Source organism: Sminthopsis crassicaudata, chromosome 5, assembly GCF_048593235.1.
Source record: "Sminthopsis crassicaudata isolate SCR6 chromosome 5, ASM4859323v1, whole genome shotgun sequence".
NCBI lineage: Eukaryota > Metazoa > Chordata > Mammalia > Dasyuromorphia > Dasyuridae > Sminthopsis > Sminthopsis crassicaudata.
Window position 1 is genome coordinate 112,580,153 of NC_133621.1, and position 24,911 is coordinate 112,605,063.

Here is a 24,911-nt window from a genome sequence, read left to right on the forward strand (position 1 = left end):
GGGATAACAGGGCGCAGTAAGGAAAGGGGCGGGGTTTCCACTAGAGTGACGGGTGAACTGCCCAGCCAGCTTGAGGGCTGGGGGCTGGGCTTCCGGTAGAGCCTGTTCCTCTCGGCTGTGTCGGCTCGGACGGTTCCGGTTGGCCTAGAGATCAGTTGTCGCGGGAGATGATTAAAAAATTCGACAAGAAGGACGAAGAGTCTGGTACACACAGGGGCCTAGGGAACGCCTCCCAAACCCGCTCTCCCAACCCTTCCTCCTCTTAGTGCGGGGGTGGAAGGGAGGGGGCGGCGCGTCTTCCTCCCCCTGAGGGCTGGACGGAGGGAAGGTGGGAGGACCGGGCGGGGCTGAGTGCGGCTGAGAGCTGGAGCCCCTCCTCCTCCACTAGCGCGAGCCCTAAGTGTGGCCCCTCCCCTAGCTCGAGACCCTCCCTTCCCGGGCATGAGCAGCTCTCTTTCCCCTCTTTTCTTCTTCCCTCCCCCCGCCCCCTACCGCGCCCTGCTCCGGCCGCGCGCTCCCCGCCAGGGCTGCCCCTCACTGTTCGCCCCGCCCCTCGCTCCCACGCGCTCGAGGTCTCCCCTGGTTGGCCCTCGAGCGCATGCTCCCGCTGCGCTGCCCCTCGCCGCCCTTCCCCTCCTGCCCCGGGGGTTGGTGGCTGAGAGGAGGCGGGGCCATGGCTGGAGGCGGTCGAAGTGAGCAGGGGAGGGGGCGAAAGGGGGAGGGTGTCCCACCGAGGGCCTTCCGAATGCGGCTTGGGGAGGCGAGGAGGGTGGGAGATAGATGTAAGGACCCTTTGGACCTCTGATACCTAGGGCTGTTGCTCCTTCGTTCAAATTCCCGGGGGGGAAAGCGAGAACTCTTACATTCCCAGAGCCCGTACCTCCCTCGTGGGCGCTCCAGCCCAGCGGGGGTTTTAGGGGGCTAGGGAGGCCGAAGCTGGGCACGTTGAAGTTTTAGGGAGGAGGGACAGGATTGCGGTTTTATTTAAGGGGCCCTCTGGTAGAAGGCGGATTAAATTCGCCCCATTGACCCCCAGACCCAAAACATGCCGATTGTCCGATGTGATTTAGCGCGGGGTCGGCACTGGGTCAGTGGCTGAAGCTCTTAGAGGAGGCCTTCAGGGCAAGTGAGGCGTGCTGGAAAAGGGGTCCGCGGTAAGCGTTCCCCTCCCCCTCCCCTAGCGCCGAAATGCCCCGATTCTGGCCCCGCGGAGGAGGACTTGTCCCGGGGCCGGGCACTATTGCCTCCCCTCCTCCACCTGTTGGAAGGATCAAACGCCTTTGAACCAGGGTCTGACCGTCCTGCTTGAGGCTCACCGAGGTCTGGAAGTACCTAGCTAGGCCTTGCTTGATTTTAGCTGAAATGGGGGCGGTGCCTCAGGACCTACAAGTATCTGTGGAGCTTGTTACAAAGTTACTGAAATAACTTTTCTAAAGAGCTTCAGAACAAGAGCTCGTGTAGGCTAACTCCAGCGCCCAAGGTTGTATCGTAGAGCAGAGCGAGCCTCAGTCCAGGTCTTCATTCTCCTGAGGGAACGAGATAGGAATATTATATGTGACGGGGAGCTTTCTGATCTCACACGTTATACTTTTGGAGACCTTAAAATGTTAGGAACTGTTTCCCATCAGTCTATGCCTAATAATTTCTGCTTATTTAATAATCCTTAGAATTTGTTCTAAGACACCGGCTTGATAGCCTGGGTGGGCTTTCAGCCCTTCCCACCCGCCCCTAGAATTATAGAAGTATAGATTTAAAATGGAAGGGATATTAGGAGCTATCAAGTTTTTACAGAAGCAGAAACTGAAGCACAGAGACATCAAGTGACTCACAGCAAGTAAGATTCCAAGCGAGGCTTTGAAATTTTGTGTTCCTATTTCAAAGCCCAGAAGTCTACAAAGTAATGTAATTCCTATTTCACTCAGAGTATTGGTGAGCGTTCCAAAGTCACAAGGTGTGTCTGCAGAGATAGGAATAGAACCAAGGTCACTTCATTCTATCTACAAGCAACTTAGTAATGCCTGACATTGTGACAGCCACATGCTCAGGCTCTTAAAAAGGTTTTCCTGAATTTGTTTTCCCATACTTTTGTTTCCAATGTTGCTTAATTATTGATAAATGAATTTGCCTGTGGCTAGTTATCAACGCCATTTTATTTGTTTTCTTATTTAGGTAGTGGCTCTAACCCTTTTCAGCATCTAGAGAAGAGTGCTGTTTTGCAGGAGGTATGATTTAGAAATATATTGTCTTTTTTTGTTTCCCTCAGAGTAGAATCAGAACGACATTCACAATTCATGTTTTAGCTCTCATGGCTAAAAAAAGGTTTTCCCAAAATTGAATTAAGGCATATATAGTAAATGAGATAAAATCACATAGCCTAAAGGAAAAAGGAACTGTGGTGGTTTTTGTCATGGGATATTAGAAGAAGATATATATGCAGTGATGCAGTGAAACTTCTGGTATAAAAGATGTCAGACCAGGTACTTTTATGGAGCTGCTCACAAAAGTTATGTTAGATTTCATACCAGCTTTCTGAGGTGTCTTAGTTTTATGATTCTTAATTATGATTCATTTTGACAAATGAAACCTTGAGATTAATTTATCCTAAAGGAAAGAGTAGAAAAGCATAATATTGAAACATGTTTCCTAGTTTATTTTTCTAACATTATAATTGCTTCATCTAACTAATAGATTTCATTATAGAAAAGTTTTAACATTTTATTGAAGACAATATATTGGGATTTGTGATTGAGAAAGAAAAGATACCACATATTTATTTATTGTGCGCCCACAGGCTCGTATCTTCAATGAAACTCCTATTAATCCAAGACGATGCCTACATATTCTGACCAAGATCCTTTATTTACTGAACCAGGTAAATGAAGTATAGGGAAGCAGTTCTCCTCTGGGTTTCAGTTTTTCTAATCCATAAAATGAAGAGGTTTGAGTAGATGAGCCCTACAGGTCTCTACTAAAATCTTATTCTTTTTTATTCTTTCAAAAGTTATTTTATTGTATAGAAATGTCTAGCATTCACTTAATTACTTTCAGGGGAAAAATATTTTATATTCTTGAAAATCTGTTTTAAAAAATCAGCTTTCCAAAAAATTGGTGGCTGCGACCATATTAGTAGTCTTTTTAGTATTCCCACAATCACTTTATCAAGTATTTATTAAACATTACTCTGTATGAAACTTGATACTCTGTATGAAACTGTTTGCTGAGGACATAGAAATCAAAACAGTCTCTGGCCTCAATTACCTTTAATGTACTGCTAGTCATATATGATGGATACTCGAATATGTTGTGGTTTGAAATGAATAAAAAGTAATTTATTGTGAAAATATTTTGACTGCATTTATTCTGAGATTTTCTGGTCTTTTCAAAATATTTTTAAAAATACTCAAATTTCTGATAACATTTATCAGCCTTCTTGTAGATTAGGTAATGTATGATGCCTTTCAAAGTTTAATTTTTCAAATACTGGGAAATTTCTATCTCAGAAAGAGCTATTAGGGGTCTAGAACTTTAGTAAATGTCACTTTCAATCATTATCAAAAGGTGACCATTGTGATGGTTAGACTCACTTGTTATTAAGCCTGAGGTTACCAGTTTAATTTTGTTAGGAGTATTTTTACATCATTCTATCCAGACCAAGCATTGTCATTCTAGTCAGCTATTTCACAAATTTGTGTCATTGGTTGGAGGAAAGCATAGATACTTACTATCACCAACATTGAAAAAAACAAAAACCCATACTCTATTTGTGGTCAATAATATAATATATAGAAAGCATTTTTAAAAATTTAAATAGAAAGCAAAGTTACTTTAATATGCCTTTTTAAAAATTCACAATTTGTGAATCTCTGCTCATAATGGAGATAGAATTTTGTGTAGATCGGTTTTGATCAGGTGTTTTCCTTTGCTATCTGTATGCTGCAATGCATATTATACTCACATACATAGAGATAATTAAAATGAGAAACGAGAATCATAAAGCAAATTTTTTGTTTGCATAGTTCCCGATTTATGGAGAAATGTTTTAAAACACTGTACCAAAATTTGCTTTTCCATATTTTCAAAGATTAGTAAGGAAATAAGATTTATTAAATTTTGTCTAAAATTCATAGTCAGTGAAGGCATTCAATAATTATTTGCTAAAAGAGTGAGCAAACTTACAATATTGTAAAGCAATTTATTATTACATTTCATTTGATGCCTTTCATCTTAGGCATTCAGGGCATTTTGTTTAACTATTATTATATTAATGAGATGCAATTTGAGGAGTAGTTACAGGAAGCAAGAATTCTGAAAGGTGAATAATCCTGTATTGTTTTGGGTCAATTAATTGAACACTGAGAATAGTGATAGTTCCTATTAACCCAAAATCTGTTGTGTTTTTAGTTTTAGTAAATATGTCTATTAAGTAAGATATATATTCTGGAACAGAGGTTCTCTCATTAGTTTTGGGATCTCTTGATCCATTTTCCAAGTTGAATTGTCCCCACTATGTCCTCTTCTTTTTGGCTTACAAGGATTCCAAATAAGAAAGGGAATATAATCAGTTGAATGTCCTTCTTCCCCCCTTTGCTAAGATGCTTTACATTTACATGATTTTATTTTTTAAACTCCAGCTTCTTAGACTGAGGGTTATGACTGCATATTCCTGAATGTGGAGGTTACAAAATTATGATTATTTATTATCAGTATTTATTTTGTTACCTATTTTGTAAATATTTCTCAGGCAGGGGCAACTACATCTAATAGGGTACTGGCCCTGGAATTAAGAGGATCTGAGTTCAAATCCAGCCTCAAACATGTAACACTTCACATTTGTGTAACCCTGGGCAAGTCACTTAACCCCATTTTGCCTCCAAAAAGAGAGAAAAAAATTTCTCTGAAAAAAAAGGGGTCCCTAGTAGAAAAAGTTTAAGAAACCCTGATCTAAACCTCATTGATCCAGATAAATAAGTTCAAGGCTTTAGAAAAATGAAGAGTAGATCTTCTGCACAAAAGAGTTGGGATTGCTCTCCTAAAATTGAAGAACATAGTAAACAGTACTAATTCTAATTTTTCAAATAAATGTAGGAAGTTGCTATGCTGTTAAATACTCAGAAAAGGAGAAAGTTAACATTTTGGAAATTGGAGTGTAGAGGAAGAATTTACATAAATGTTGGCTTTCCAAAGTTCTGAAAGGCATATAAAATATTATAAGCTTCAGGGGAAAATTCCCAATTAATTTAACAGATTTTTAAAATTGACTCTTATTTTGCTTAGGGTGAACACTTTGGAACTACTGAAGCCACCGAAGCCTTCTTTGCAATGACTCGCTTGTTTCAGTCTAATGATGTAAGTCTTAACTTTGTAAGCTAAATTAGTTTTTTGTGTTTGCATTGCTAAGAAATGAGTGAGTGATTTCCACAGATATAATTAGCCTTTGTCCAGGACTTTGGTTGTTTCATGTGAGCTTTAAAATGCTTTTTAAATGACTTAAAGATTGAGTTCAACTTGGAAAACATTTCCCATGTAACCATATCATAGCTTTTAATAGTGCATATTATGTGACTGATATTTCAAGAGAAAAATCCACTCTTTGTTTGACAGCTTTTTTCATGATATAATTGAGCTTAGGAATCATTATAAAACATTTCTTAATTCTGTATTTTGAGAATTATTTAGTCAATTACCCAGAAGTGTTCACTATAATTAGGGAAAAAAAAAAAAAACAACAACTTTTTAATAGGGTTTACATAGTAATAAAACAATTAAGTGAAATTATTTTGTTCAACATAATTTGCAACAGAATGTCTCCACTTATATCTCAGTGGATGCTTTTATTTACATTCCAGAGGGCCAGGATTAATTCAAATGTATAAAAATTCTGGTAAGGGAATAGGTTAGGTTGGGCAATTTTATACTACCTTTTCTTCTACCCTTGCTTCCTCCTCTGACGTTCTCTTACTTAGCCCCTTCTTGCCCATGTTGACTTTGCTTCCCTCACTGATTACCATCAGCTTTACTTGCCACTCTGACTTGACTACATAATACAGTTAGATAAATTTAGAATTGATAGACTTAAAGAATGGTTGTTAATTATTCAGTAGCAGGTGGTAAGAATTCTCCAATGGAGTCCCCCAGGAATCTATTCTTGGCATTGTATTCTTGAATGTTTTTAATCAGTTACTTGGATAAAGAGACATGGAGAGCATGCTTATAAAAATTGCAAATAATCCTAAGCCAGTAGGGATATCAACAGAGGTACGATCCAAAAAGTTCTTCAGCTAAATCTAATAAGACGAAATTCAATGTGGTTGAAAGAAATGCTGGGTTAGGAAATCAGCTTTACAAGTACAGGAGGTGGAGGCATGGTTAGACAGCATTTTGTCTGAAAGATATGTAGGGAACAGTGTACTACCTGTTCAGTATAAATCATCACTGTGATATGGGTGATCATGTGATCTTGGGCTGCATTAAGAGTTTTTAGGAATAAAGAGGTGATTATCCCTATAATTCTGTCCTTTTTAGACTTCATGTGGTATATACTATGCTGTTCTGGGGGCTGCTGTTTAAGAAGGACATTGATAAACTTAGGGAGCCAGCTGAGTAGTGAAGGGTCCTGCATTCATGTCATCTGAGGTGCAGTTGAAGAAACTTGGTAGGTTGAGTCTGGAGAAGATTCAGGGTGAATCATTCCACTTGGGCTCAGCTCTAGCTGTTAGGAAGTTATTCTCAACATCAAGCACACATTTGCCTCTTTGCAGCATCTACCACATTGTTCCTAATTCTACCCTCTGAGACATAACAGAATAAATCTCTTTCATGCTATAATCTTTGAACACAGGGTAGATATGGGCTGCATTAGGAGGTGACAAATACCCCCCTCCTTAGTATCAAATCCTGTCTAGTGACAATGTGAGTGTTAAAACAGGCAAGAACAGTTACACTAGAGCCAAAGAGAGTGAACAGGGTTAGGGCTTGAGATCCAGGTAGTAAAAACTAAGTACAGTTGACTAAAAAAGCAAAGCCTGCATGGTTCTTCAGAATGGCCAGGCTACAGGAATTTAAGCTTCTGTGTTTTGCCCACAGCAGTAGGCATAAAGTGAGGAGTCAGAACTAGTTAGGAAAAATTTTCTTGTAGTTTTCTTAATATTTACATTGTAAGGTTAATTTGAATGTGTTAAGAAATTCTGATAAAAAAAATTTAGGTGTCTAGAAGGAATGCCATTGTTTCAGTGAAATGAAGAGTAGAAGGGGAAAATTGGCTTTTGATTGGTTACTGTGACATCTATGGTATATTGTTTATATTCTTTTAGTATATATTTGAGTTAAGTCTATATCATCTTAATCCCAAAGGCCTCTGCACTTTAGGTTTCATTTACCTTTTTAATCACTCTGGGCCTCTATGTATGTATAACAATTATTCTACTTCCTCTCTGTGGAAGGGAACAAACCTTTGTAATTCATTATGCTTCTGAACCCATTGGAATGATTCTAAGTTGATTTTCTTTAAAGTCAGTCATCTTGATATTTGGAAATATCTAGAAAAATGTTTGAGTTTTCAGCATTCTTACAGATGATAAGGGATAAGCTGGCACAGAATTTGCTTTTCAGAGGTGACATCAGATATTTAGGATTGTTCTTATTTAGATGTTTTATTTTCCTTCATACAAGCACCCAGAGGCTTTTGTCATGGAATTCAGACTAAAAATCACTTAAACAAATCCCCAACAGAATTTTAATTTTCTTATTATATTCTTAGCATAAAGTTTGTACAGCTATATCCTTAGCAATAACATGTTTCCTTTTACAAATTATTTTTCCTAGCAAACATTGAGAAGAATGTGCTACCTCACTATCAAAGAAATGGCCAACATCTCTGAGGATGTGATTATTGTCACAAGCAGGTATGTGAAGGTGAAGAAATGTAGGTGGGAATTGTTGCATATTAATAGAAGTATAATTAGTCTCATATTTTGACTGGTAGAGAAATAATGTCTAAGGAGAGAAGCTGTTTAAATAAATAGATTTCATCTGGTCATTGAGAAAAAACAAATAAGTAGAGCTATCTAAAATGAAATGTGCTGCTGCCTCAAGAGATTAATAGTGGGGTTTCCCATGATTGAAAGTTTTCCAGCAAAAGCTGGGTGACAACTTTAGAGAATCATGGACTAAGAGTTTGAAATGGATCTTAGAAGGGATTTTTATTCAGGTATGGGTTGGTTTAAGTAGCCTCTGAAATCCCTTACAATTCTAGCTCCTTCTTTTACTGTTGGTAGCCTTTGCAGCTTATGCTTTTTTCTGGCCTTCTATAAATGAATTTGGTCTTTGTAGATAAAGTGGCTTCAAGGTGAAGAGATAAGGAAAGGCAAGGACAATTCAGTTCCCCAAAGCCAAAACTGATTGGGTGGGACTTATTGAGGGTAATGGAGAAGAACTGCTTTTCCAGGGATGGGGCATTCAATTTTGTGCCAAAGGAATGGTTCCTGCTTTGTCCTGAACAGTGACCTGGGACAGATAGATGGAGCCAAGATTATCCTGTAAGTCTACTCTTATCTAGGAAGGATCAGGAGAGTGTTTATGGGGGCAGTTGGCATCAAGGGGAAGAAAAATTGATGGGGCAGCAGGATGCCAAGGTTTCTTTAAATACCTAATTTTTAGCCAAGGGAATCCAGGTAGTGGGACTTATATAGTTCTTTGGCAGGAGATAGCTTGAGAATTTTGGGAATCCTGTTTCTTAGGTAATGAGGGTACTTTTTATAGGGAATTGGCTGGCAGTATATATAGTTCCCAAAGATTAAGACAGAGGGAGAAGTGGAGCAAGCAATAGCTAGTTCCTATTCTAATATTACTCTTTTTTTTAATTCTGAATTTAAATACCCAAAAAAAAAAAAAAAAAAAAAAAGCATTTCCATATATATAGGGCCCCAAAAGAGCATTCTTTATGAAAACATGAATCTGCATTTCATACCACTAACTTTAAAAATATATATGCTACATTTTCAAAATTGTCCTGCTTACCTTCTTTCTATGCTTTCTTCTGAATATCTTCTCTTGGGTCCATTTTTAAAAAACGTTTAGATGGCTCGCTCTTTTGCATCACTGTTGCTTATTCTCCTTTCCCCTTCCTACTGTCAACAAAGAGTAAGAAAGAAAGAGGAAAAAAATATGTGTAATAAATAAGCAAGGTCACACAAAACAAATCCCCACAGTGGCTATGTTCAAAAATGTCTGTCTCTAGACCCTGTGTCCATCACTATTTTGTCAAATCAAGATCATGCTTCATCATGGGCCTTTTTTGGCATGTTTCGTCATTGCATTGATCAGAGTTCTTAAGTCTTTCAAAATTGTTTTTATTTACAATATTGTGCTTTTACAAAGTGTTCTCTTGGTTTTGCTTCTATTTTTCTGCATCACCTTATACTGTTAAGGATTATCTTTAATCTTTTCCTGGAGAACAATATTCCATTATATTCATATGCCAAAATTTGTTCAGCTATTTCTCAATATATCAGAAACATTTACAATACTTCCCCTTTTTCCTTTCTCCTTTGGGACCAGTTTTTTTTTTTTTTTTTTTTTTTTTTTTTTGCTTATGCCTAGTTTCTCCCTAGTATTATATTATCCTCACCTTATCTATCCCCTTCCATCTCTTTTGCTGAGTCTGATGGAATTATACGCAAAACACTATGCTTTCTTTCTTTCTTTTTTTAAGTGGAATGTATGTGTCATAAACTAAAACAAATTTTGAAGAAGTGAGAGAGAATTATGATTTTGGACATGGAACACAGAAGGAAAGGAATGCTTGAATAGATAATTATCATTGGGAGATAAGATAGGTCAACAAGGAATATAGAAAAATGAACATTGGCAGATAGAACAGGGGGCAGAAAAAGAAAGTGAGAAGAAGGCACTCACATACTTTACCTTCTTGAAATTTTGCTTAAGGTTGATCATGTCCCCTCCCTTTCAAAAATTCTTTTGTCTTAAGAAAGCTTTCCAGAATTATACCAGGGCCATAAGCTTCCCTCTAAAAAATGGTTCCTGAATATGTGTTTAATATGATTGTATATGTATAATCTGTATCAGATTGCTTGCCATCTTGAGGAAAGGAGGGAAGAGAGAAAATAAAAAGGAAATCATTAAAAAACCAAAAATACCTCCCAAAATTAAAAAAAAAAAAAAAAAAAAAAAATGGAACCTGAAAGGAAGGGAAGCTCTTTGGTCCTACCCCTGCTCTCATATTCTTGTTTGAACCATCACAGTAACAAAGGAGAGATGTAGAGTACTTTAGCTTCCGTACTCTTGAGATCTGAATTTGCTGGAGTTAGGAAAATAATAAAAGTTAGTGAGAAAAAATTCCTTTTCTCCATCTTCATGGTTTCTACCTTGAAGCTTCTCTTCTTTTTTTCCTTCTTCCCCATTCTTCACTACTGTGCTACAGTAAATTGGCTCCATGGTGAAGGTAGGTAGTTATATACAACAAGTAATAGGTGTGCTTGAAAATATTTTAGTTGAAACAGCACACTACTTAAAAGAGAACCTTCTTTACAAACAGGTTAGAAAATAAACTTGTGCCAACAGGAGTGTTGAGCATCCTACATTCCTTTGTATTTGTGCCACTTCTTTCTGTGTCATTGAGACATGGGATCTAGTATTGGGAATATAGCTGGTTCTTTATATTTTTTGACTGATTGCTAGTAGATATGATAATTAACATTTGCTGTGTAGAAGATACTTTTCTGGTGCCTAGGCCCTGAGGATGAAACATGAAAGAAATTATAAGAGTCCCTACCCTTAAATAAGAGTTTACAGCCTAATGAAAGGATGTAGCATGTAGAGGGCAGCTAGATAACACAGTGAATAAGAGCACCAGCCCTGAAGTCAGGAGGACTTGAGTTCAAATTTGGCTTCAGACACTTAATATTACTAGCTGTGTGATCCTGGACAGATCACCCAATTGTCTCACCCCCCCCCAAAAAAAAGAGGATAAATATGATGTACTCTTGAATGTAGTAGAGGCAAAGGAGAGATTCAGGCAGAGTTACCAAAAAATGGAACTGGTAGAAAGATGATTAGGAAAGGTTTCACTGAGAGGAAGTAGTACCTAAGCTATATATAGAGATAGTGTATAAAAAAAGGTTAATCATTTTATAGTTGGCTAAACCACATTAATGTGAAATCAGGTTGTAAGATAGATTAGTAGTTCTGAGAAGAGATTATTGAAGTCTTTTAAAAGACAAGCTAAAAAAAGTAAATTTGATGCTAAATGCAATAGGTAGTCATTGAAGGTTTTTGATCAGAAGTCTGACATGATCAGACTTGTGCTTTAAGAAGATTTTTTTTAGCAGTTGGATAAAGGATAAATAGGAAGGACAGGAAGCAAAGAAGATAGAAAGATGCTGTAAAAGTCCAGATTAGGTATGATGAGGATCTGAACTAAAGTGGTTGTAGCAAGAATATAGAGGAGGGAGCAGAAGAGAGAGATAGATCATGGAGGTAAAATTGCCAGGTCTCAGTAACTAATAGACAAAAGTAGGATAGATCATGGAGGTAAAATTGCCAGGTCTCAGTAACTAATAGACAAAAGTAGAATAGGGAAGATTCACGGTTAACACTAAATCTTTGGCCTTGGATGACTGAGAAGGAGAGGCAGGAAGGAAGATGATGACTCAATTTTGGACATACTTCATTTGAGGATGTCTAGAAGATAATATCCAGCAGGTTGTTAAAAACTTAGGAGTAGTGTACAGGGGGAGATTAGGGCTGAATATCTATAGAGCTAGCTATTAGAGGCAATAATTGAAGTCATGGGATTGAATAGAATAGAAATGAGAGAAGTGGGCCAATGATAAAGGCTTAGAGCATTAACCATACCTGGAGAGCTGCAGAAGGAGAGGGAGGATGCCTCAGCAAAGAGAATCAGGAGAGAGCAGTAGCACAGAAATCCAGGAAGAAGAAATCCATAACAGTATCTTGCTACAGAAAGCTCTAGAAGGGTAAGGATTGAGAAAAGACACTGTCGTTTGATCAGAGTAGTGGATAGAAGCCCCAGATTACAGGATAGGATGCTAGAAAGACTGGAAGTTTTGCAATAGAAACTGTGGATGTCATCTTAAGGGAAATAGCAGAGTTGACAGAAGATTGTTATTAGCTTGGGAACCCTAAAGAAATGTTAGTTTATTGTCCTCACCTTTTATTAGAAATCTTGCTTACCATAGCCTAATTTTTTAATGTTCTAATTTCTTTTTAATATTAGACTGAAAATGGCGGGGAGGTGGGGGGTGGGCGGGGTGTTACTGCAAGCTAGCCAAGCAAGAGTCTGGAGAAATGCATATTAACATGATTAATGGCTTATTACTCATTTCAATTTCTCTAGTCTGACCAAAGACATGACTGGGAAGGAGGATGTGTACCGAGGCCCAGCTATCAGGGCCCTCTGCAGAATCACTGATGTAAGTTTTGTTTGTGTGCTATCATAGGAAATGCTATGTCTCTTAATGTTTCCTTGAGAATAACAAATTTAGTTTTTACATATCTCTACTGTGATGAGATATGTTTCCTTAAAGAAGAAATAGATTTGATTTTAATGGTTGACAGGATATACTTATAGATTTGTAATACATTTTATACATATACACATATTTGTATACATAGCACAAATACTTGTGATGTCATTGTTTGTCTCTTCATCCTCTTTATTTACTTTGGCTTTTGTAGTTACAGATAGGTAATACATTGAAAAATAACATTCATCACTAACTGCACTCAATTCATACATATCAAATTTGGTGTGGAGGAGACTGAGGAGAGCTGGGGTCATCAAATTTGGCTGGTACAGCCTGTACTTGAATCAGTATGGCATTTACTTGTCATCTCAGAGTATTCAAGTTAGAATGAAATAACATCACTGAATTGGTCTGAAGTACAATTGGAATAAGAATCAGATAAATATAGATATAGGCAGTGAGGTAGTACAATGGATAGAGTACCTGGTCTGGAGTGAGGAAAACTCGTCTTCCTGAGTTCAAATCTGGCTTCAGAGACTTATTATCTGTGTGACCTTAGGCAAGCCATTGCCTGAGTTTACTCATCTGTAAAATGAGCCAGAGAAGGAAATGGCAAGTCACTCTAATGTCTCTGCCAAGATCCAAATGGGATCTCAGAGAGTCAGATGTGATTGAAAAGACTAAACAATAATAACAACAAAAAAGTTAAGTCCTTTCTCCCCCTCACCCCCCTTCAAATTAAGTCTAGGAAAAATAAACTTAACTTATTTTTATTGCTATTATTAAATAAAAATTTAAATATTAGCTTTTCTTTTTATAGAAAGGACAGAACTAGAACTTTCACATTGAATATACTGATTAAAGAATACTTGTCTTTAAGAAGTACTATTAGCCAGAGCAAACTCCTATTTAGCTTTGGGGCTGTCTCTTTCTCATCTTTTCTAAAGTCCATCCTCCTACCAGGTAGCAAGATTCTCTGACATGGAATACCAGATAGTTTCTCTTTGATGTGTTTCTCCCTGTACTAAAATATTGTGCAATTTGTATTCAGCATACTTTTGTTCATAATATACTGTCTTGCAGTATATAGAAAAAATCCAGTCTATAAGTAGGAAATGTAATCCCTTGCAAATCATTGGAGAACTTCATACAAGAATAAGCATTGTATTACAACAAACTCTTAAGAGTCTTAATTCTTCTTAAACTTCATTATTAGAAACCACCTTAAGGCTAGAAATTATATTGGAGACATAGGGCTACATGCTCTTTCTGTTGTACTTGTCTTTCATCTTCCTCACAAAGTATAGAGAGTTGCAATTCTCTATCGCTTTCACTTTTTAAAAATTTAAACATTTTATTATGAACTTAAATCATTAGCATTTAAATATATAAAGACCAGAAAAAGATTGTATGTGACTCCATGAACTTCTCTTATTGTTTTTAAAAAGAATGCCTTAGATATATATTTTTTAGATTTAGATTTAATACAGCTATAACAAAATTGTTCTGTTTCACCTTCTGAGCTTTCTGGTTTTGTTTTTTTCTGTGTAATGTTTTATTTATACCATTTTCTTCTTTTGGATGGGTAGGGGGATGTCTCTGTCATTGTCTACTAAGCCCATGAAATAGAAGTTGTCCCTTATAAAACAATTCAAAACATTGGCCATGTCTGAAAACAGATGATTAATTCTGCATCTCTGGTTCATCACCTCTGGGTGAAAGTTTGGGTAGCATACATGACAACTATCTTCTGAGGTCATAGTTCTGAGGTAGTTTTTTCTTTATATTAGTATTCTGATGTTTGTTTTGCTCTGTATCAGTTCATGCAAGGCTTCCACTCTCTTCCCTGGCCTCCTGTCACAAAAACCACATATGGCCATGGTCAGAGTAGAACTGATTCCTTTTCAACCTTAGAAGAATAGCCTTTCCCTTACAGTATCCCTGTGCTTTCTTCTTCAGCCACTATTACAATAACACTGAGGAGACTAGAATTTTCCTCAGTTCATTCTGTGTCTATGCTAACTTTGACTCAAAGGAACTTTTATTCTAAGAGGATTTTTTGTTGAGGCAACATTATGTTTGGATAATCTACGGGTAACTCATTTATCTATTAGTATCAATTGAAAGAATGGGATATTTTATGTAAATTAATTTTCCACATAATTAAAACTTAAGGTATGAAACATTTTTTAAAAATCATTTTGGATTTAAATCTTTCTAAACTCTTATAAATCCATTGTCTTAAAGAGGATACTGAGCATAATTTAGTCTTTTCAATTTGTGAATTTTGTTATAAATACTACTCATTGTAATGTCATAATCTGTAGCTGTACAGAAATTTGCTGTTTTGTTTTTTCTTACTCTTCCCATATGTCAGACTATCAAATATTATTTCTCCTGTCTTCATGTCAACTCCTCGAATCCTACTGCCTCATTGTAGAAAGCTGGAAAATACATATCAGAACATAAATAATTATATGTGGTGCTGAGGGAGAGCCTGAGACATAAAATTAATGACTTGTGAAACACAAGACATTGGAGCTAGCTATTATACTCCTAGGTCCTCTTTTTTCTACTCCTTCACTTTCTATTTGAGTCTATTTTAGCTCCTCTTTGAAGTAAGTAAAAATTATATAACTAAATTTGAACTTCTAAGAAACCTTTTAGAACTAGATAAAAATAGGAAGTTCTTCTTAAAGCAGGAGCCTTAGAACCCATCTTCTTATCCAATTCAGGCATCTTTTCTACATAATGTAATTGAACATTTGCAATGACAGCCTACTGCTCTGTGCTAACTCATTCCATTTTAGCTTCGATTTTTAGAATTATTCCTTAGATTAAACTGAAGCATGACAGCATTATAACTCGGGTGTGTGTGTGTTTGTGTGTATGTGTAGGTAATTTCGAATAAGAAAGTTTGCTTCCACAGATGAAGTTAAAACTATATGTAGTCACCTGAAAAGGTGCTCCAAATCATTATTGATCAGAGAAATGCAAATTAAAACAACCCTGAGGGACTAGTACACACCTGTCAGATTGTCTAAGATGACAGGAAAAGATAATGACCAATGTTGGAGGGGATGGAGAAAACTGGGACACTGATACATTGTTAGTGGAGTTGTGAATAGATCCAACCATTCTGGAGAGCAATTTGGAACTATGCTCAAGAAGTTACCAAACGTGCATACCCTTTGACCCAGCAGTGTTTTTACTGGGCTTTTATATACCAAAGAGATGTTATAGAAGGGAAAGGGACCCACATGTGTAGAAATGTTTGTAGCAGCCCCTTTGTAGTGGTTAGAAACTGGAAACTGAGTGGATGTCCATCAATTGGAGAATGGCTGAATAAATTATGGTATATGAATGTTATGGAATATTATTGTTCTGTAAGAAATGACCAGCAGAATGAATACAGAAAGGCTTGGAGAGACTTACATGAACTGATGCTAAGTGAAATGAGCAGAACCAGGAGATCATTATACACGACAACAACAACATATGATAATCAACTCTGATGGACATGACTCTCTTCAACAATGAATGAGAGGATTCAAACCAGTTCCACTTGTGCAATGATGAAGAGAGCCATCTACATACACCCAGAACCATAGGAACAGTGTGGAACACAGCATAGTATTTTCACTTTTTCTGTTATTTGCTTGCATTTTGTTTTCTTTCTCAGTTTTTCTTTTCCTTCCTTCTTGATCTGATTTTTCTTGGGCAACAAGATAACTGTATAAATACATATACATATATTGGATTTAACATGTATTGGACTACCTGCCAGCTAGGGGAGGGAGTGGGAGGAAAGTGGGAAAATTTTGGAACAAAAAGTTTTGTAAGGATCAATGTTGAAAAATTACCCATGCATATGCTTTGTTGGGGGGGGTGGGGGGTGGAAATAATTAATTAATTTTAGAAAAAGAATTTTGCTTCCAAAAATGAACTATTTACTTTTTTCAAATTGCATTAGGGAACAATGTTGCAAGCCATTGAAAGATACATGAAGCAAGCCATTGTGGATAAAGTCCCAAGTGTGTCCAGTTCAGCACTGGTGTCTTCATTAGTAAGTAGAGAAATAGCCACAAATTTACTATTTATAGCATAGTGTGCAGTTACTGAAACAAGGTATACTTATGATCTCTTATGCAATATTTACTTTTAATAAGTACCCAAAAAACCTGTATTGTTTTTTCTTAACACTTTTTGTTGTACCATAAAAGAATTGAACAATTAATATTCTTTCTGAAGGCCATTAGTCTCTATGAGCAGTAAATCTATACTAAAGATGGAAAGGAAAGAAGTGAAGGTCATTTGAGAGCTAAGAGTCTGGCCTATTTTTACTCTCCCCTTATCTCCTCATAAGGAGCACTTCATTTTCCCTCTCCCTGTCTGTATGTATATGAGTTATCTCCCACCTCTGTATGTCCCTCAAGTAGTTGATACCCTCATGTTATCCTTGTACCATCCAAAATCTTTTATCTAGATAGATGTGTATTCCATGAAAATAACTTGTACTCCTCAATCACTATTCTTTCCCTACTTCAAACTCTTACTCACTGGGAACGTACAGTTTAGTTTATCAAGGCAGTTAACACTGGGCTTAATTAATAGCTTAATGCTTTTGTGGCTGTTTTATTGAATGTACCTTCACCTGCTGGGATATATGGAGCAAATTATTTTGAGGAAAAAGATTTGTGTTTTTGTTCAGGTAGCTGTACTTGTCCCCCATATCATAGATTAATTTACCAGGGAGTAAAACATGAAATCATTCTTTGGCCAAATATCTTATTCCAAGACTTACTTTTGTAAACATCTCTGTTCTCTGGCCACTGTAAGAACAGAGATTCACTGGGGAGAAGGGAAAGGAAGGTCTGCATTTAGCTATCAGGGATGATGTTGACAGTCAGAGAAGTCCTGAATCCTTCAGTGTAGAAAATCTCCTGGAAGTTGGTTAAGGATTGGACACCTGAAGCTGATTCATAAATTGTCAAATTTTTTTCTTTTTAGAATAAAATTTCCAAATAAATTTCCAAGACAAATAATACTTCTCAAAATCCAATTATTATGATTTTTTAATTATTGTGAATTTTTGTTTATATTAATTCCATTTCCCAATATATTCCTCCCTCCAAAAAACCTATGAAATAAAAACAATTCAGTGAAACCAATCAAAAGATCAATTCAGTCTGATCATTTATGTGATCTTTCATATCCATATTCCCCTTTAAGCTCGCTTCTCTGAGTCATCTTTGTCATTCTAATCACAACTGTTTTTAGGGGTTTTTTGTCCTTTATATTGTCATTGTCATCTTTGTGTATATTATTCTCCTGGTTCTGCTTACTTGGCAATGATTCTTAAAAGTCTTCTCAAACTTCTCTGTATTTTTCATAGTCATAATTTAATATGGGGAAGTACATTAAGCTTGTTGCTTAGCCATTGCCCAGATCATTTACTATATGTGTGTTTTTATATTGCACAAAAAAGCCTTGCTGTGTCTATGATTTTTTTTTAATTCCTCAGTAATTCTTAATTTTTGTATACAGCACATGATGAAGATAAGCTACGATGTGGTCAAACGATGGATTAATGAAGCTCAAGAAGCTGCTTCAAGTGATAATATCATGGTGCAGGTACTTGTCATTCAGTGTTTTCAGGGTATATCCTAGGAGTAATTGTACATTCACCATGTAATTTTTATAATTTTGTTTGTTCCCAGTAAGACTAGACAACTAAGGGCATAATTGCTTGGTGTAGAGAACTCTTTAAGTAAGCATTACCACAATTTTTCATTTGATGTTATGATTTATGCTTTGCTGCCCTGAACTCTTTGTCCTTTAAGCAGAGACTGCATGATTTTCTTTTAGAGATGTCATACAAGGACTTTCTGTATTTGTTGGGAGATCAAATTAGATGCACTCCTCATATCTTTTCTACTTCTAAGATTCTGTACTATTTTTTTTTCTGAAGAATTTAGCATTGGTATTGTGAGGGAGCCATATTTGGACTTCTTACACTCTGGTCATAATTTTTGTAAAAATTCTAAAGAAAACTACTTAATTCTGCACCATTTTGAAATCTTCTTGGAAGAATCAGAATAATTACAAGTTGCTGCTTCATCAAAATTCAGATACTTTTCTCTGTAAAGTTGAGTTCTAATTGGGTCACAATTATTTCTTTTGAAACTTATTATCTTTTATTATAAGAAGCAACACTAAGCTACTGAAGCCTAAAGAACCCCACTTATTTGGAAAATATCTTAATTCTCCTTAAATACTTGGGATTTTGGAATTGTAGGAAGATGGTTGATATTTTAAGACCTAGAAGAACTCAGATCTCACACAGAATGTTTCAGTAAATGTCTAAAAATACACCAAAAGGAGTAATGGTAAAAGCAAAGAGAAGTAACTCTTAGTTCCTCCATCCAGTTCATGACTGGACAGAAAAGACCACTAGGGTCTTGCGGAGGCTTTGAGCTAAACTAAATCAGTAAAGTTGGGGTGGGATGAGGGGGAAAGGAGAGTAAAGGCAGAGTGCATAACTGAACTCACACCAGGGGATAATGGAGAGGCATGTGGCTTAGTACTCAGAAAGCCTGTACTCAGGCCAGTGCCCGGATAGTACAGCACATCTGAGATGCAAAGCCCAGAAGTATTGTAAGAAGTTTGTTTACAGCACAACTGACATCTTGTTGGATATCCGTCAGGGTCATGGCAAGGATAGAAACAATTCCAAATTCAGATTGATGCAAATGGAAGGAGACAGAGTAAAATCCAAAACCTACATTAGTCCTCAAGGGATTGAGCCAAAATCCAGAAATTCTGTACCATGCATCAACTAGTCTTAACCAAGTTCTCCTGGACCAAGCAGAGACTGCCTACTCCATCAGAAAAAGTACAGGAAGAAATAGAATCTTGACAAAATCACAAGATCCCAAATCAGAAACTGAGGCTCCAAAGAAAGTAAACAAAAGAGGGGTAGCTAGGTGGTGCAGTGGATATAGAGCACCAGCCTTGAATTCAGGCGGACCCGAGTTCAAATCTGGTCTCAAGACACTTAACACTTCCTAGCTGTGTGACCCTGGGCAAGTCACTTAACCCCAACCTCAAAAAAAAAAAAAAAAAAAAAAAAAAAGTAAACAGAAGAAATGCCAGCCCAGATAGAGCCTCAGAGAATAAGGACAATAAAAGTACCTAGAAGAAATAAAGCAAGAGATATATAATGTTAAATATTTAGACCTTTTATATTTTGTTTGTTTAAGAAAGCTGTTTGAGAGAAATTAGTGATTTTTCAGGTACAATTTCCTTTGTTCCCTTTGTAGCCCTAAATGAAATAGAATGTAGCCAAGCAAATAATTCTACTTTTGCAAGCCTGTTCTAAGAAATCACCTTTCAGGTGAAGCCAAATTATTTAAATTAGCCCTAGAGAAGACTTTTTCTTCCTGATTTAGCCTTAACTTTCTGAGATACTTGATTCTGGGCCTATGCTAGGTCATGTGAAACCCAAAAGTCTTCTTCAATCTGGACAACATCTTAAAAACTGTCAGTGTGGACTTACAGGCCAAATTTGGAGTAGAAATAGATTGAGCGGAGTGGGTAGGGCAAGGGAAATGATTCTTCATATTTAATTCTTTCTCATGTTGTTCCATGTAGTCATACTTCCATCTTGATTGGATTTGAATTTGATTGAAAAAATGGAAGTCTATCTTGAAAGTAACTGTATTACTTTTTTTGTCAGGAAATCATTAATCTAGATTCATGTGACCACATCAAAAAGCTTCAACATGTTTTTGATATGATTTTGGCGGTGTTTTGTCCTGCTTTTTGGTTAGTTTTCTATATGTTATTCTTCCTAGTATCATGCCTTGGGAGTCCTGTACCATCTCAGGAAGAATGATCGCCTTGCTGTTTCTAAGATGTTGAATAAGTTCACCAAATCTGGGCTGAAGTCCCAGTTTGCTTACTGCATGCTAATACGAATCGCTAGTCGCCTCCTGAAAGAAACTGAGGAGAGGTAAATTGCTGCCTCTACTTAAACCAGAAGTGATTTCAACTTTTAAGTTCAATATACATTGACTTAGTTTTCTACCTTGAGTATCATGCAATATAAACATAATTTTGTCTAATCTGAAAAAAAAAAAAAAAGAGGTTTCTTACTTGATAAATATTGGTAAGTGGAAGTTAATTATCCTCATAATATAGAGGTGATTATGAGTTCTTAAAAGTTACATTAGTTGCGTTTCATTGCTAATTCCTATCTAGCTGTAAATAATGTCAAGCACTGTATTTTTGTTCTCTGAAGATATATAACTAAAGTCAAAGAGATTCAGCAACGAAGGGTTGGCTCTTGGGCAGTGAATTTTGGCCCATGAAAATACTGTATTTTCAGTTGTGGAGAGTATTTCAATGTTTATTGAACTGAATACCCATGTTAATAGAATCACTTGGAATATTAAAGCTAGCAATAGTAAACAAACCTGTTACTAATAGAGATGTTTAAAGATCACAAACTACATAGATCATTGGACTTGGAAGTTTTAAGAGAAATTAAATAGGCTCTATCCCACCTGTCTGATCTCTGTCCTAGACAAGAGAACTAAAGCACAGAAAATTGAAGTGAGAAGCCCAGAGTCGCACTGCCATCTACTGGGAGAAGATAATTTGAAGATCCCAGACTTCCTGATTTACCAGTTTACCATACTTTGAGAAAGTTAGGGTTTTATTTTCCAGGTCCTGTTTGAACTACAGAACCGCAATTTTTTTCTTTTTCCTTGTTAAAAAAAAAAAAAAGAAATACTTTTGCAGCAACAGTTTCCAGTTGAGTTTTAGAAAGTGTTGCAAAAGTATGCTGAAGTTGGAATGTTTTTAATATCCTTTAAAGTCGTATTCCTTTCTCATTTATATTAGAACTTATTATAGTGTAGAGTTAGTGATGAATTATAAACCATAGCATAAGAATGTAGAGATTTCATAGTAAAACTATGACGGATTTAGTAGCAAGTTTTAATGACCAAAATGTTGGAAGTTGGCTTAGAACAGAAAAGATTTTTTGATTCTGTTGTCGATAATCCTATTTTACATACAACACCAGGATGAAATTATGTCTTCAAAGTAAATGATCCTTTGCAGTAGATAGGATAAGAATTTTTAAAAGTTGTTTATTTTAGTTATTAACTTTTTAGTAAATTAAAACTATAATTCCTCAAATGAGGGATCACCCTTTATTTCATGATATAGATCGCATGGTTAAACATTTTGTTGCTAAATCCAACTTTTTAATTATGAGCCTGTTTTCCTTCTAGCCACGAAAGTCCGCTGTTTGATTTCATTGAGAGCTGCTTACGAAACAAACATGAAATGGTTATCTATGAAGCTGCTTCAGCTATTATCCATCTCCCCAATTGTACTGCGAGGGAGCTGGCACCTGCTGTTTCAGGTTTGTTGAATATTTGGAAAGCAGTATAATACATAAGCTGTTGGATTTTTATGTCCATGGCTTATTAGTTGACCTAGGTTGATAGCATCCTCATTCCTTAGCCTTCAGGTTGGAAGTTTATGCTCTATTGCATTTTATTCAAAAATAGTTATTTCTCTATTTAGCATTCCTCCTACATGCAAACTTTTAAAATATAGCAACCAAGTGACATTACTGTCATACCTTGGTATACCTTTTCAATTCAAAATTTTCTTATATTTTCAGTTTTTTTTTTTAAAGCCATACAAATAAAACTGTTAGAATAAATTAATGCACCTCTTGCTATGTAGTTTTCTTTTCTTTTCTTTTCTTTTTTTTTTTTTTTTTTTTGAGTCTGGGGTTAAGTGACTTGCCCAGGGTCACACAGCTAGGAAGTGTTAAGTGTCTGGGACCAGATTTGAACTTGGGTCTTCCTGAATTCAAGGCTGGTGCTCTATATCCACTGTGCCACCTAGCTGCCCTGCTATGTAGTTTTCTTAATTGAGCAAGAATGCATTTTATAACTTTCTATCTATACTAAGATCTGGTTTGTCATTGATAATTTCAGATTTTCCTCTAGATGTGTTCTGAGTAAAAAATATTTTTGTAGTTATTTTGAGCTGCCACTATTAAGAGTAAAGACCCTCATATTAACAATTTTTTGTTTTTAGTTCTTCAGCTTTTTTGCAGTTCTCCCAAGCCAGCCTTGAGATATGCAGCTGTGAGGACCTTAAACAAGGTAACTTACTTTTATATTATCCAGCAATCTATTCCATGTGTAGAGAATTTGATGTCTGTGGTGATATCTTTGATGAGTAAGACTTTTAGTCATATCTGTGACCTTGTATGAATTTTTTGGTCACCAGTTTACCATCTGTTAAATAGGGATGATGAAATTGTCTTACACTTAACCTAAGATAGGTATTCGGTTGGAGGACATCCTTGTATTGATATTCTTGGGTATGCTTGAACAACATGAACATAATTATTATCCCTTCCAATGGACTTTATAAAGCAAGATACAGACAAATGAAGAAAGGATGTTAGTAGAGAGAGAGGAGTCTCATTTTAAAAGAGCCATAATATAGATGAATAAGAATAACTGATTTATCTTTATATTGCCTTAAATTCAGTAATTCAGTTCAATAAACATTTAAGTGCCTACTCTATGCCTGAAACTATGAGAAGTGCTGGAGATAAAATGGGGAAGACTACATACCAGGGGAAACTAGGTAGGCAAAGCAGGATGGCATACTTCCCCCTCCCATTTGTTCTGTGGACTTGAAATCAGAGCTGCTGAAGTAAAGTGGAATGGGCTGCAAAGCTCAGGTCCAGCTCACTATGAAGGAAGGTTTTGGGAGAAGACTTGGGGGGGGGGGAGGAAAGGGGAGGGAAAAGGAAAAAGGGGAAGTGTTGAGGATATGTAGGTTGAGTTAAACAGCCTGGGATGGAGATTGATGTGAGAGGCACTTAAGACCAAGCAGACCAGGCTTCACAACTGAGCTTCTCCTTCTAGAGGGTAGATAGAGTAAACTCAATCCACTAGCCTAGTAATTCTGGTTTATGACTAGAATTTAGAATGAAATGAGACATTCTTGATACATTCAGGAGTAAATAAAAGCCAATCAGTTAACAAGTAACACTTCTTGTGTTCTAGGCACTGGCTAAGTGCTAGAGATCCAAAGAAAAGCAAAACCAGTCCCTGCCATCAAGGAGTTCACATTCTAATGAGGAAGATAATTATGTAAACAGCTAGCTACATCTGAGATACTGATACATATTAGAGGAAAGGTGATCTCTGATAAGAAGGTACTAGCTTATGGGGAACCAGGAAAAGCATTTGAGCATTTATTACTTCTGAAAAGAAGGTAAAATTTTAGCTGTTTTTAACAAAACCAGAAAAATTAAGAGGTAAAGATGAGGAGAATGTCCCATATGTAGGAGCTAATGCAAAGGCATGGAGATAGGAAATTTTGTGTTTTGTACTAGAAATAGCAAGTTAGGCCATTGTAAACTAGATCATTGTGGAGGGAGTAAAAAGGAAAAGGGAGTAAAATGTAAGAAAATGGAATGTATAATAAAGAGACCAGGTTGAAAAGAGCTTTAAATGTAAAACAAAGGACTTTATTTTTTATTTTGAAGGTAATCAAAAGCCACTAAAGTTTGAATATAAAGGAAGTGACATGGTCCCTGTATTTTCAGAAAATTCCTTGGGATACTATGGGAAGGATGGATTAGAATTGGGAAATACTTGAGGCAGTCCATGTAGGCGACCATTGTTGTAGTCTAGGGGAGAGGCAAAGAGGGCCTGAACTTGAGTGCTGGCTATGTGAAAGAAATGATGGCAGAATGGCAGGATTCTGCAATGAATTGATTGTGTGCAATGTGAGAATAAGTAATCTGGGATGACCCCAAAGTTGTGAACCTGTGGGCCTGGGAAAAGGATAGTGATGCCTTAAGAAATTTGTCTTGGAAGAAAAAGAGCTTTCCTTAGTTACCATAGGGAATGGAAATTCAGCAAGAATACATTCTTGACTCATAGCACTGCAGCTTTCCCCATCTGTTTCCCTGGAAGGTCCACTAGACAGAAACCTGAAGAAGCAGCTGCAGTTCTTTATGCCTTAGGCCTTTTGTGTACTTGAGCGAACCTTTAGACTCTTGAGATAATTGAATCTGAAGGATCATTTTAGGACCTTTTAAGGAGAAGAACAAGTTTTATCCATGTGGTGAGTGGACCTTGGTGTAGATATTCCTTCTACCACAATTATAATATTCTAGGAACTCTGCTGATTACAGAGAAGTACAAAATTGGACCTTCATCCATAAAGAGCTAGCAATCTAGTTGACATGATAAACATGTGAAAAGTTAAATATTGATAAAAGATCTGAGGACTTCTGGACCTTGACAAAAGATGTTACAAATCTGTATAAAATAAAATTTTAAAATAATACCT

The 24,911-nt window shown here is 36.6% G+C and overlaps 1 protein-coding gene across 2 annotated transcripts in view; it reads left to right on the plus strand.

The window, feature by feature from the left end:
- The first annotated feature begins 51 nt into the window (after positions 1-51).
- COPG2 (COPI coat complex subunit gamma 2) overlaps positions 52-24,911 on the plus strand; it is a 37,832-nt gene continuing 12,972 nt past the window's right edge. The window contains exons 1-11 of one of the 2 annotated variants that reach the window (XM_074271122.1): positions 52-204; positions 2,170-2,222; positions 2,792-2,872; positions 5,275-5,346; positions 7,822-7,901; positions 12,374-12,449; positions 16,477-16,569; positions 18,051-18,137; positions 20,360-20,517; positions 21,806-21,939; positions 22,629-22,696. In XM_074271122.1, the coding sequence (XP_074127223.1) occupies positions 168-204; positions 2,170-2,222; positions 2,792-2,872; positions 5,275-5,346; positions 7,822-7,901; positions 12,374-12,449; positions 16,477-16,569; positions 18,051-18,137; positions 20,360-20,517; positions 21,806-21,939; positions 22,629-22,696 (939 nt within the window). In that variant the 5' untranslated portion in view covers positions 52-167. Of the gene's footprint in view, positions 205-583; positions 693-2,169; positions 2,223-2,791; positions 2,873-5,274; positions 5,347-7,821; positions 7,902-12,373; positions 12,450-16,476; positions 16,570-18,050; positions 18,138-20,359; positions 20,518-21,805; positions 21,940-22,628; positions 22,697-24,911 lie in introns of those variants that run through there. The other variant, XM_074271121.1, reaches the window with a different exon arrangement.